Genomic DNA, 14,230 nt, shown 5'->3' with positions numbered 1-14,230 from the left:
CAATACCCTCCCTCTCCCCCCACTCCCTCTGGTTTCAATGGCACCCCCGTCCCGAAGGAGGCCTGTTCTCACAGCGCTGCGTGCTCAGGAGGCCGGCGTTCAGCTCGAGGCTGAATCCAGTGGCGGCTGCTGATCTCTTCCCCGGCCTTCCATGGAGCTCTCCTCTGCTCTGCCTTTCCACGTGTCACGTGTTACAGGCTCTTCATTACATGCGTGACTAGAAGGTCACACATATAACCAGGACTGAGCCTCTTCACTGAGAGTTCAGCTGGGGTCGGGAATCTGGAACACCTACCGCTGTAGGAATACCTACAGCACTTCTTGTACATGTTTCACTAAACATGTACAAGAAGTAAAGGCTCCCCCTCCCGATTCATGGCCTGTCCTCTTGTTCCCGTTTCCGCAGCTTGCATGCATCCTGGGGCTGTTGGGCGCAGAGCGAGTGGCTGACTCCTCTCTTCTCCCGCAGCCACCTCTGCGAGGGCACCCATGGCTACGTGGAAACCAGTTACGCTATGGCTGTGTCCTTCACTGCATTTTCTTGGGGAAAGAGACATTCCTTATTTACCTTTGGCACCCAGCACACTACCGTGAACACAGTAGACACTCAACCAAAGCCCATGGGGTAAAAGAATCAATGAAGAAATCAGTGAAGGAAGGACACATGGAAAAGCCAGTCCCTCCCCTCCCATCTGGCTTTGATTACCGAGAACTTCCTCTGTCTCCTGATGACTCACTGTACACTTCTTGTTGTTGGGTTTTCATCCTTAATTATCCCATTATTTATTTGGAGCCTAGCAGCAGAGGGATCTGCTATTCCCTGGAACACTTTTCCAGAAACAGTGGGAATCTAAGGAGAAAAGAGAATGACAGTGGGGTTCCTGCTTCCTCCCACTGGATCAGCTCGGTGCTGGGAGGGTGTGGCCTCCCCGACTGTCTCAGGCTCATTTGCCAAAGAGACCCCCTTCTGGGCACTAGCACCTTCAGGAACCCAGCCCCCCAGACAGTGAGCAGAGAACGTTTCCTCCCCCTGGTACCTACCGGCTGCCCTGATGTGGTTTCTGAGAGACCTCCAGGATGAAACTCAGACGCGGGGATTCCTGAAGCAGTGGCAGAGTTTCTCACTGCGGGCCGGGGGTGCTGCCTGGCTCATCGAGCCCTGGCTCTCCAGGCAGCCAGCAGACTCTCCGCTCCCATAGAGTGATGACAACTGAATGCTTTCATTTCACAGAGTTTCATTTCAGCAATCGCTACGAACTCTTGCATAGCATTTCACAGTATACAAAGCCCTTTCAAATCCATTACCTTTGGTTATTTCCAGCAACCCTGGGTAATAAGTATGGAAAATATTATTGTTATTTCTCTTTTCATGGAAGAGAAAGTAGCACTCAGAGAGCAGATTGCTGTGGCCCAAGCACTGTGCCCTGTGCCGATCTGTGTATTTAAGGCTCTGCAAGCAGGCTTCCTCAAATATGTATCAAGGAGTTTTTATCTATCCATCATAAAGAAACAGAGTGTAATGAAGCAAAGTGACTACCCTTGCTAGAGTGAAAAGTGCATGCTGCAAGGTAGTGCTAAGAAATAAATGTCGTTTTACACAGACAGACAGAAAGGGATTTTGTTGGGGGAGGAGAAGGGCTCAAAGACCAGACAGAGGAGCTTGGGCTTGTAGTAGGAGCTTTCCCTGTCTGGGAGCAGCAGTGTCTCAGTGTGTTTTAGGAAGATAAGTTTGGCAACAATTAGCAGAATGGTTTCGAGAGGGGCAGGGGAGGAAGGAAAGCTAGCTAGAAGGAGTTTAAATCAGTGCTTTTCAAGTCTTAACATGCATACAAATCACTGGAGGATCTTATTAAAATCCACTAATTCAGTAAGTCTGAGTCTGCATTTCTAACTGGCTTCCAGGTAAGGCCAACATTGCTGATCCATGGGCCCCACTTTTGATCAAAGGCTCAAAAAAATCCAGGTGTCAGATATGGGGATCCGGATTTGGAATGTAACCACACATTAGACCCTTGAAGTGTGGCCCCCAGACCAGCAGCAGCTGCGGCATCACCCAAGAACTTGGTAGAAATGCGAGCCCTCAGACCCCCCCCTGGACCACCTGCATCAGCCACTCTGGGATGAGGCCCGAGAACCTTTGTTTCAGCAAGCCCTCCAGGGGACCCCGATGCCTGGTCAAGTTTGAGACCCTCGTGCTAGAGAGACTTAGGGCACCGAGGGAAAGGATTGAATTGCAGGATACAAGGGGTCCCCGTTACTGGGAATCCCGAGACTCATGCTGGGATGTGATTTGTTTGAAAGTAAGGCCAAGTCCCTCCTCAAGCCGCCTTCCTGATAATTGTTTAAGCAGATGCCTGTAATCAAGGGGCCTTCCTTCCCACCAGAACATCCACCTGGTGGCCAAGTGGCTCAGTACCCTGGAGAAGAAGCTGGAGGAGCACAGCGAGAACAGCCACCCAGAGTTCAGGGTCTTCATCAGTGCGGAGCCCGCGCCCTCCACTGAGGGCCACATCATCCCCCAGGGCATCCTGGAGAACTCCGTTAAGATCACCAACGAGCCTCCCACGGGCATGCACGCCAACCTGCACAAGGCCCTGGACAACTTCACTCAGGTAGGGGGCCCTGGGAGGGAGGGGAGAAGAGTGCCCCGCCTCACAAAGAGCAGATTCCCCGAGTGGGAGAGTAGTACACAGCTGGGGTGGGGTGGGGGACCGACTGGAGCAGTGCCCGGCGTGGGCGAAATGTGTCCCCCCTGCAAGTGACCTCCAGCCAGTGCCCGCCGAGTGCAGCCCTCAATTCCCAGATACACCTGGGGGAGCCAAGCTTAGGGTGTTTCTTTGGCAAGAGGTGTAGGGGAGCTTTCTGCACACCTACAGGCTAACTGAATACTCCAAGATGGAGAAGGACAGAGTGCCGTAAATCTAATTGATATGGCGCACTGGTCACACACTTACTAGCTAAACACACCGTCTCCAAGCAGGGGGCTGACGCTCGTGTTCAGATGACGTCTGCCTGCATCTTGAGTATCAAGGGTTCAGATAACCCAGGCAGCAGACGGTGGGGATCTGGACTGGAATGTAACCACGTGTTAGACTCATAAAGCGTGGCCTCCAGACCAGCAGCATCAGCATCACCTGGGCACTCGACAGGAATGCAAATTCTCAGGCTCCACCCTAGACCAAGTGAATCACACACTCTGGGGTGGGGCCCAGGCCTCTGCGCGCTAACTAGCCCTCCAGGGGCTTCTATCCAACAGTCGACTTGGAGAACACTGTGCTAGTGAGACTTGGACTATCCAGGCATAGGGTTCAAACGCAGGCTACTACATGACTGGAATCTCTGTTACTGGGAACTCCAAGGCTCATGTAGTGGAGTATTTATTTAAAGCCAAGGCCAGGCCCATGGGTATATAAAGTACCGCTTTATGTACCCGTGTATAAAGTAGCGCTTGCCAAGTCTGCAGCCCAGGCCCCTGGCATCTTCTCAGGAAGGCATCCTTTCTGGTCGCTTCTTCTTTGGGGAGTCCCACCCTTCTGGGAAAGGGAGTATGCAAAGGTGTGAACACCAGGAGGATGGGGGCCACGGGGCCCACCTAACGTCCATCTCCCACTCTGGCCTTGGTGGAGTCCAAGGGCAGGGTTCTAGGATGGGTCCTCCCCGACTTCATCCTGTCGTAACACCAGCGGGTCTCTAGCTTCACGGAACCCGTGCTCAAGCTCACTGCAAGCCCCAGATAGGTCAGCTCGGTCGGCTGAAACAGGCCGTCCAGCAGGACAGCCATTCTAGCGAGCCCAGCGTAAAGCAGCAGGAGCAGCAGCCCTTTGGGATTGACGTTAACGTGAGATGAAGACCACGTGGCAGCCGAGTCTCGCGAGATTGCACTGACCGTCTGATACCCTCGTAGCAGCAGCCCAAAGGCCAACTTGCAGGGAAGCTTCCCCGGGATCTGAGAAGCGAAACTTATCCAGCCCCCTCCTCTTGCACTCACCTTTCCAACCCAGCTCCAAAACTCCCACATAATCCGGAGTAGAGAGCAGGGGAGCATTACCAGGAGACCTCGGGTATTTTAGCTTGCCATTTTCCCTACAGAATACCTTCCCATTGCAACACGGTGCAGAAGGCAAGGTGCTTTTTTGTCCGGGGGCATTTTCTTTTCTCTTTTTTTATTTTTTCCTAAATAGGTCTTGACTTCCAGGTACTCTGTACCAGAGGTCAAAACTGCTCAGTTTTCTAGATTTTATATTCCATGTAGGGGAAATAGACATTCTTAACTTTGAAATCTACAGACTTCTTTACAGGAGGTTGTAGCTGGTTCCAAGCAAAGACATTTTTGCCCTGAAAAGGCATTGGGACCATAGCTCAACTGATGGGTGGATAAACAAAAGATGGTGAATCTATACACGGGAATGGTATCTGGCAATAAAAACAAAGCACTGGTACATGCTATAACATGGGTAAACCTTGAAAACATTATGCTAAATAAATGAAAGCAGCCGGACACAAAAGTTCTCATGTTGTATGACCCTGTTTATCTGGAATGTCTAGAATAGGCAGATCTGTAGAGACAGAAAACAGACTAGGGATGGCCCGGGGCTGGGAAAGTGGGGAGTGGAGAGTGACAGTGAATGTGCATGTGGTTTCCTTTCAGGATGATTAAATAGTCTAAAACTAGACTGTGGTGACGATCACACAGCCCTGTGAATATGCTAAAACCATGGAAGTGTATACCTTAACTAGATGAAACGTGTGGTATGTGAATCATGTCTCAGTACACTTCAGTGGAAGAATCTTTTCAACTGCTACTCACCAGAAAAAAGGAAAAAAAAAAAAGGCATTGAGTAGCACAACGTGCTATTCACAACGTGAATGCGTGTAATGCCGCTGAATTGCAGACTTAAGAAAGGTTAAGATGGTAACTTTCATGATATGTATATTTTACCATAATTTTTTTTTAAAGTTGGGGAGGGAGGAAGACATTAGGGTGCAGTTAGCCTGCTCTGTTGAAGGGTACAGTGGTAGGGAATCCCCAGCTTTCCTGCCTTGAGGGTCTTGGACAGAGCCAGGGAAGGGAGCAGCAGCTGCTTCACATGGAATAGCTTCTAATAATTAATATTATAAAACTCTGCCTCGGGGGGGCGGTTATCATCATCTACAGCTATACCCGGCTTCATCTGCTCTGCCTCCCCATGGGCCCTCGTCCTTGGGCTTAACCCCCTGCAAGCCTAGGCTAGTCTGACAGTCTTGGTTATCAAACAACTGGGAAATCTATCCCAAGAGAGGCTGGCTTTTCCTGGAACATCCCTTCCACAACTGTTGGTGTTTGGGCCACTTATAGCCCTCTTCAGTCACTCATTCTGAGGAAGAGGGATGGATTTATGAGTGGATTCATTGTTCACAAGAGTTTTAATGGTTTCCTTCTGCATTTACAAGTGCCCTGGAACAGTGGCCTGGTTCATACGCCTATGATTCACTCTGAGCCTTCACAGCCCTAGTTCAACCATTTATGGGACAAATTGCAGAACTGAGCTCTTTTTATCACTGCTTCCCTGACCCCTGTGCCATTCGGGGGTGATAATTTCTCTCTGACCTTCATGTGAGTATACACTGTCAACCAGCTTCAGCAAGTGTGGCTTCTTGTCTGTCTGCCTAAAGGCACTTTTCAACAGGACTCGATTTTCCACATGTCAGAGGTAACACAGGAAACACCCTACATGTCTGCAGAGAGCAGCGCTGCCCAAAAAGCAGCTATTACCTTCTTGCTTGCACGAGGCAGCGACTTTGCCCTCTGTCCCACCTCTGACCTTTCACATCCGTACCTTCAAGGCAAGTATGGTACCCAACCAAGGCACCAGAGTGACCCCCACATATCCAGAAAGACAGGGAGACTGTGTCACGGGTTCTCCATGGAAAAAATCAGACCTTCCGGAAGCTTAACCTCTCCCACCGCCTCCGCTCTCCTCCTCCCCACGTAAGCGACGTCTAAGGGCCACTTCTTAGAAGAAATGCCAGGGCTGAACTCAGTCCAGTTCGTGTGAGCTTTCAAAGTGCCTCTCGTGGGCTCTACCTGCCACATCTTGCTCCTTCCTGAACAGAGAGGAGCTCACTCAGAGGACATGCTTAATTCCAAAGAATCCAGGGCTCTTGTTCTAACGGCCCTTCAAAATGCAGGTTTTCCCCTCCCCACCATCATCACCATCCCCCTTAAAATCTAAGCGCAATTCCACTGACTCCCTCTGGACCCTCTCTTGCTCCTCTTTTCTTCCATCTGCCCCGTCTTTCATCCTCTCTTCCTGAGCCACGCCGTCTCTCCCGCCTTGTGCTTTGCAGTCGGGACCCCTAGGAGGTCTTGCTTCTGCAGCCACATGTCCGATCACCCCTGCTCTGCTTCAGAGGAGGCATTAGGATGGGAAGGGCAGGGCACGGCACCCCTCGGCCTCTTGTGGCTCCGACTCCCACCCCCGCCCCACTTCCCGCAGCTCCCCCAGCAGATGAGCCGTGGATTCTTCAGTCACACAGGCAGTAATTACACCTACTAAGATTCCATGATGGGCAAGAAAAACATGGCAGGAAGGAGGGAAATCAGAGATGATGCTGTGGGAGTCCCTTCCCACCTCCCAGCGCAAAGTGCCATTAACAGGACAAACACGATGCTCTCCTGGCCGCTACCCCTTTTTCCGTTAGCTGTGCTTGGGAACCTCATTAGCACATCCATGTGTGTGAACTTGAACTGTAAACCAAACCCCGTTATAAGCTGAATCTAAACCTTAGCTCTGATTCTAGACTAAAACCCAGCCCCTCTGCAGGGTCCCCTCAAACGCGATTCCATGTCTGTCCACAGAGCAACCCACGGTCCTGCTGGAGCTCAAACCCTCACGGGAACACAGCAGCCCTGCCATCCTAACCCACACCATGCTGCCCACCTGTTAGGGCACGGTGTAAGGCCTGCCCTGCACCACGGCAGCTCTGTGCTAACACCGAGCAACATTTCCTTTCAGGACACGCTGGAGTTGTGTTCCCGGGAGACAGAGTTTAAGAGCATCCTCTTTGCACTTTGCTACTTTCACGCCGTGGTGGCAGAAAGAAGAAAGTTTGGGCCCCAGGGGTGGAATCGCTCCTACCCCTTCAACACTGGGGACCTCACCATCTCTGTGAACGTGCTCTACAACTTCCTGGAGGCCAACGTGAAGGTAAAGTTTCCGGCGGCGCGGAGTGAATCGGGGGGGCACCTCTGAGAAGGATGATGTGGCATCAGCACAGCCAGAAAGGGGCGTCCTCACCGGGGCAGGTCTACACCCTCCCCAAGGGGAGTGAGCAAGTGCAAGTTTACCACAGGGGCAACCCCAAGGCTGAGGAGTGAGTACCATGGTGGTGGGGGGGCCAAGAAAGCTCAGGAAGCCCAGTTAGTGCCTCACACCTGGTGTGAGCCACCCACTGGTGTCAGTCTCAGGGCCCCCCAGACCACCCTGTGCGCTCCCAGCGTTGCCGGGGGCAGTGATCGGCAGGAAGAGACCCCACACTCACCTGATACGAACTCGCAATTTAACTCGCCAAGGCAGACCTTCTCGTGGTGCGCGCAGCTCCTGGCGTGAGCACGGTCTTGCGGAAGTTAAAGAAGCTAAACTCTGGCCACACCTCACCTCCTTTCTCCTCTGTCTGACGTCTCCATCCTACAAAACACACTAACAATCCACGCTCTTCCAGTTAAGGGCATGTGTACGCCATAAGGCTCTTCTGGTTCATGGACCAAACACAGCATCCTTTGGGAGACAATGAAGCCAGCCCAGATGCAGTGCCTCTGCCTCCGGTTCCAGAGTCCTGGGAAGCCCACCACACAGCACACCAACCCTTCACCTGCCGCGGCCACGCGGCTTTCTCCAGGTGGCTTCCACCCCTGTCTCTAACACCCATGAACTTGTGTGCTGTATTTCATTCACTTTGAACTTTCCAAGGAGACGATTAATTAATATGCTAATTAATGGCAGGAAATGGGAAAAGTACCCATGCCCTCGCTTTCCTCCGTTGGACACTGGCATGATTAAAGGACCCATAGGTAGAGACTGACTTCACTGCCACAGTTAATGACTGTGAAAGAGGGAAGGCATGTGTGCAAGAGTGCTGGCGTCTTACCTCTTCTCACTCTTTTTTTTTTTTTTTTTTTTTTGCGGTACGCGGGCCTCTCACTGTTTTGGCCTCTCCCACTGCGGAGCACAGGCTCCGGACGCGCAGGCCCAGCGGCCATGGCTCACGGACCCAGCCGCTCCGCGGCACGTGGGATCTTCCCGGACCGGGGCACGAACCAACGTCCCCTGCATCGGCAGGCGGACTCCCAACCACTGCGCCACTAGGGAAGCCCTCTTCTCACTCTTTGATGTAATTCCTCCAGCGTTTAATGAGCTCCCACGTGTGCCCGACCCCGCTGGGCACCAGGGGAGCTTGGATGAATAAGACATTGTTCCTAATCTCAGGAACCACCCTATCTTGTGGCTCACGCTCTGTCCACACATTGGGCCATCCCAAGGCCTGCGTGGAGATCTTCCTTTCCTTCCTGTCTCTCAGGTCCCCTATGATGACTTGCGCTACCTCTTTGGTGAGATCATGTACGGAGGCCATATCACTGATGAGTGGGACAGGAGACTCTGCAGGACCTACCTGGAGGAATTCATCAAACCAGAAATGCTGGAAGGAGAGCTGTCCCTGGCCCCAGGTTTCCCCCTCCCAGGCAACATGGACTACAATGCTTACCACCAGGTAGGGACCTGGGTCTCTCCCCAAAGGACTGGAGATGCACATGCAGGGCCAGGGAAGCCCAGCTTAAAGAGCCGAGGTCACATCCAGCGTGGCTCTCAGCCTGTTCAATCTGAGAGCTACTATAGGATTTCTAGCCTCAAATTAGTGATAAAGTTGAACTTTTAGAGATCTTTTTATTCTTGATGTTTAGCTCAATCATTCTATTTGGTGCTCTTTTCTACAAACAACATCTCGGGCATTTATCTGATTGTTTCCATTCAGGATATTGACACAACCATTAGGAGCAAAAATTTAGGTAAGAACTTAGCCAACTTTTGGTAAAGATTATATGAGTGGTTCTAAATAACTTCAGAGGGACATGATCTTGTGGGCAGATCACTCACCCCTCCTATTCTCTGTTGGTTGCTGTGAACACAGACACACGTACACATACCAAGAAAACATTCTCATGGAGTTTTTTCATACTCTCACTTTGGGTTTTCATTTTACTATTACTTCAGCTATTTTTTTATTTTTATTTTTTTTTGCGGTACGCGGGCCTCCCACCGCTGTGGCCTCTCCCGCCGCGGAGCACAGGCTCCGGACGCGCAGGCGCAGCGGCCACGGCCCACGGGCACGAACCCGTGTCCCCTGCATCAGCAGGCGGACCCCCAACCACTGCGCCACCAGGGAAGCCCACTTCAGCTATTTTTAAGGTGTGCATCTTTGCCTATTTACCCCACCATGAAAATGTATTAAAAAGGAATTCAGACAAAAAAACCTTTTTTGTTGCTTGACTTTTGAACATCCCTAAAAGAACTCTTGAATACCAAACTTAAGGGAAATACTGGTCATAGGAACATTAACTACAATCTTTAAACAAATTTTTAATTCCTAAAGTTTAAGAAGGTACGTCATAAAAGTTATTTGACCCAGAAAAACTAGGCTTATGAGAAGAAATTAAAAACAATAATTCTCTTGAAAGTAAATAAAAGAATTTTAAAAATAAATGCTTTGAAGGCCTTAGCCAAGAAAGTTGTGCAAGAGCGTCCCCTACTGTCTGTGGAACAAATGCAGGTGATGGGCAATGATAACATGGTTTGCACATTTCCAGAAGACTTCGGTAGAGTTCCCCTTTCTCCATACCTCTCTTTAATCTGTCAGGAGATGCTTATAGGGCTTACCAGGAGTCCAGGAGTGTGCTGGGTGCTGGAAGAAATGCAAAAATAAACACGCAAATTTGCCTTTAAGGAATGAGCCATCTTTTACTTAGACTAGATGTTACCAACACCAAGAAATTATCAAAGCTAAACTTGAGGGGTATTTTTTCGCTGTAATGGAGAGAATTGGCACAGAGTGCTCAGAAACATTTGGAGAAGGAAGTCAGTTTTACATGCTGGGGAGGATTTTTTAGGGATGGCAGCCTATGGCCCACCACAACTGACCACAGAGATGTGGTGTTTGGAGACACGTTGTTTTAAATGTTTTTAATTCGAATGCTTTCTGCCAGAAGCAAAGCTCACTTCATCCTACACCAGGATTCACACATTTATTTTGCATACATGGCCCCATGTTTGCATTCAGGTTTATCATCCCTGATTTAAATAAACAGAGGGGAGAGAAAAGGAAGTTAAGCAGGGAGGGCTGGGTAAAATTCCCAGGCAGGAAAAGTATCTCTGAGGGACTCTGAGAAGTCCTCCTTGTGTGTGGGGGGGGGACAGGTGTAGGTCAGGGCACCGTGGGAGGGGCTGAGATTGGAGATGAATAAAGTCAGCTAAGCTTCCCCCAAAAGAATGAGCTCATGAATGTGGAGGTTCTGGAAAACCAGCCGGGCATACACAAACGGACGGTGTAAGGATGTGACCTAACAGGTGGGCAGCACGCTGAGGTCGGCCAGCATCGGTGAGTGGCGTCCCCCTGGAGGGCATCCACCTGGAGGGGCAGAGGGGCCCCGGCGTCAGAGGCCTGCTCCGGCCCACTGACTGCCCTGCAGAGGATTAGTCAGGTGGGAGATGGGAGACACGTCTCGTTGGTTTTCAAGTGAACTTGCCCTTGACTTTTTAGTACATCGACGCCGAGCTGCCCCCAGAGTCGCCGCATCTCTACGGCCTCCATCCGAACGCGGAGATCGGCTTCCTGACCCAGACTTCGGAGAAGCTCTTTCGCACGGTGCTGGAGCTGCAGCCCCGGGACAGCCAGGCCGGAGATGGAGCGGGGTCCGCAAGAGAAGAAAAGGTATATGGAGGGGTTGCCCGAGATATTCTGGGGAGCCCAGGACTGCCGAGGTCGCCCTTTCTTCCGCCGGCCGCGTTGGGCTCCACAGCGCAGACCGCACGGCGTGCGTCTTCCCCGCGCATGGCTGGTCCAGCCTCGCCGCGCAGACCCTTCGCCTTCGAGGGACCCGCCGCAGTCACGTGACCAGGCGGGCCCTCGGGGTACCTGGTAGGACGTCCCTGCCGCTGGGTGTGGCAGTGCTTCACTCCTTCCCCCAAAGGCAGGTTTTATTCCGTTTGTCTGCCAAAGTGAAGAAAGGGCAGAGCTGAACAATCGTGGTTTGGGAACCTCGAAACGGACCTCATGGTTCCTTTCCCAAACTAAGTAATTATGGGTGGGGAGCTGTCCCTAGACACCCCACCCTCACTCCGCCAACTAGAGGCTCGCGTGGACGAACTCGCTCCTCTTTAAGACGAAAATGCAGTTAGTCCCCGAGTCTCCTAACGCACAGCTAGTGCTACTAAGCACAGGACTTCCCGAAACTTCAGGAAGGTGGAGGGGAATTGTTGGGTGGAAAGCCAGAGGAGGGTGCCGTGTGGGTGTAGGGTGACCAGAGGCAACCTGGGAGCTCTGTTCCTGGTGAGGGCGCAGCAGAGGGCAGAAAAGGGAGGGGCTCAAAGTGAACCTTCTCTGTGATGCTTAAGGCAGTTCAGTTTCCAACAGATGCGTCTGCTTCACCCCACCTCCCGTCCAGAGTACTACCCGGCTTCCTTTAGTGAGAGGTTCCCTTGTTACAAGGAAACATACTTGGCAGATTAAGGATTAAAAAACCTGGAGAGTTATCGAACTTTTAGGCTTCAGGGATTGATTTTAGGAAAACAAACTGACTGATAGTAAAGGAGCTGGATGTTTGTTTAAAGGTATGGAGTGATGTCATTAAAATGAGTCTCAATTTTAATATGCCTCGGAATGAGCTAGGGAGCATCGATTCTGGGGTCTGGGGTTAGGCCCAGGAATTTGCAGCCCAGCGACTGTGATGCAGGTGAGCCTACTCTGAGAAAGCTGCTCTAAACCCCACTACTCAACCTCTTTTACTCTTTGATGCATAGGTTATAATTTGAGAACAAAAGGAAGATAAGAAAGTTTATGTTGCCCAGAATCCAAACCACCTAGCATCAAAAATGTTCCTAGCTTAAAAATGAAAAGGCTGGGACTATGTGAGTAATAGGCTTAGGATTCTTCGGGCAGCATTAAAGGAAGCTTCTAGTTCTTGTCATTTCCCTTCTTCTGACCACTTCAAGAAATGGTGTGTGTGTGTTTGTGTATGTCAGAGATGAATGAAGTACGATCACTTGCCAAACTCTGGAGAACCCAACTGCAGCACAGATACCGGGAAGTGGGCAGATTGCGCTAATATACAGATATTACCCATGGAGGAAAAAGAAGGAGAGAGAAGAAGAGGGGAAAGGGGAAAAGGACACAAAAGAAATTCACGTAATAATACAAATGGCCAAGAAAAATTGTAAAATATTCTCAACATCGCTCATAACTAAATGGAGTTAAGTGAAATATTATTTTTCACACAATGGTAAAATTTTTTTAATGTGAGGATATCCAGTGGTGAGAACATAAGAAAAGATGTACTCCCATCTCTGTTAGTAGAGGTTTAAATTGTAGAGCAATCTGACAATAGCACCTAAAGTTTAAAATGTTCATATATTTTACTCATAATTCTATTCCTAGGAATTCAACCAGTGGAAACACTCAAAAGGGCACAGATGTTATGATATACTTCTTTATTGCAGGATTGTTTATAGTAGTAGAAATGATAAACAGACCAAATACCATCAATAGGGGGATGACTCAATAACTTATGCTATGCCAAAACAGTGAAATAATATATACTGTTAAAAAAACAAGGTAAATCCATAAGTACTAACAAGGGAATGTGTTCAAGATATATTATTAGGTGAGAAAAGCAAGCTGAGGGACTTCTCTGGCGGTCCAGTGGTTAAGACTCTGAGCTTCCACTGCTGGGGGCATGGATTCTATCCCTGGTTGGGGAACTAAGATCCCGCAGGCCACATGGTGTGGCCAAAAGAAAACAAAAACAAAACACAAAAAAAGCAAACTGAAAAATCTGTGTGTATTATGATTCCATTTGTGATAGATAGAAAGAGAAGGAGGTGGGGAGGGAAGGGAGAGCGATGGAGGGAAGAGAAGCAGCAAGGCAGGAAGGAAGATACGGCAGACGTGATAAATATGGGGATGGGTGGATGGATAGGTGGATGATGGATGGATGATGGATAGATAGGGTCATATGCATTGAAGGACACCTGCAGAAATTATAAACCAATCATTAACAGTGCTTTTTTTCCCCCTTTGAAGGAAGAGGCAAAATTGTGGGAGGATTTTGCTTCTAATATCAGATGAATCTGTAATATTTAGATTTTTATGATAAGCATTTATTACTTTTCCAAAAGGAAAAAAAAACAGAGGTGTTTGCTCGTGGAAGTAACGTAGACCACATCCCTTGGCATGCACTGCTCCCATCTGAAGTGTCCTCTCTATGTCTGTGGATTTGCTCCCTCCTCAGGCAGGGTCTCCAAGTCCTCCAAGGCCTGATCAGTGACGGAAGAGAGCTCTGTTTCCCCATGTTCAATATGTTTTGAAACAATAGCTCCAGACTATCTTTTCATTTTTTTGTGAATAATGTCCAAATGACAGCTTGCTGATACAGGGCTGTTTCTTCAAATTCAGCTCCAGAGACAGAACTATGACGTAGTTTTAGCCATTTGTCTTCTGTCTCAGCAGCAGCTTCCAGGTACTGTTAAAATTCCGTTCCAGTTTTTGCTATGACAGAGCCAGAGACCCATTTGTGACACGGTTATGAGTTTTTACTTTCTTTTCTTCTAACATCAGCTCTTTTCCTAGATAATGTATTGTCTGTTAACAATACAAGGCAAAATTAATATTAATAATCCTGTACACGTATAGGGTCCTTCGTAGCTTTCACATGCTGCCACATTCATCACCTCTTTTGGTTTGATCTCTTCACCAGCCCTGGGAGTTGGCAGGGGAGGGGGCAGTGGAGAAAGTTGCTCTTGGAAATTTTTAATAGATGAGAAAATTGAGGTCTAAATGACTTGCTTAAATTCACACGGGTGATACATAACAACGCCGTATTAACTCAGTCAGCGTTCTTTGGTTGCAATGAACAGAGGCCAGTTTTGCTGAAATAGGCAAGAAATAGCTCACTGTATCAAAGGAATACACTGAAGAAAGGATA

General features: G+C 49.5%; 1 protein-coding gene across 1 annotated transcript in view; it reads left to right on the top strand.

The window, feature by feature from the left end:
* The window catches only part of DNAH9 (dynein axonemal heavy chain 9), a 300,193-nt gene that overhangs the window by 271,641 nt on the left and 14,322 nt on the right, over positions 1 to 14,230 (top strand). Inside the window, exons 63-66 of the mRNA XM_079903920.1 lie at positions 2,385 to 2,612; positions 6,996 to 7,187; positions 8,557 to 8,748; positions 10,792 to 10,962. Coding sequence (XP_079760046.1) covers positions 2,385 to 2,612; positions 6,996 to 7,187; positions 8,557 to 8,748; positions 10,792 to 10,962 — 783 coding nt within the window. The remainder of the gene's footprint in view (positions 1 to 2,384; positions 2,613 to 6,995; positions 7,188 to 8,556; positions 8,749 to 10,791; positions 10,963 to 14,230) is intronic.

This window comes from Stenella coeruleoalba, assembly GCF_951394435.1.
Source record: "Stenella coeruleoalba genome assembly, chromosome: 19".
Taxonomy (NCBI): domain Eukaryota; kingdom Metazoa; phylum Chordata; class Mammalia; order Artiodactyla; family Delphinidae; genus Stenella; species Stenella coeruleoalba.
This window is presented reverse-complemented; position numbering and strand designations above follow the sequence as displayed.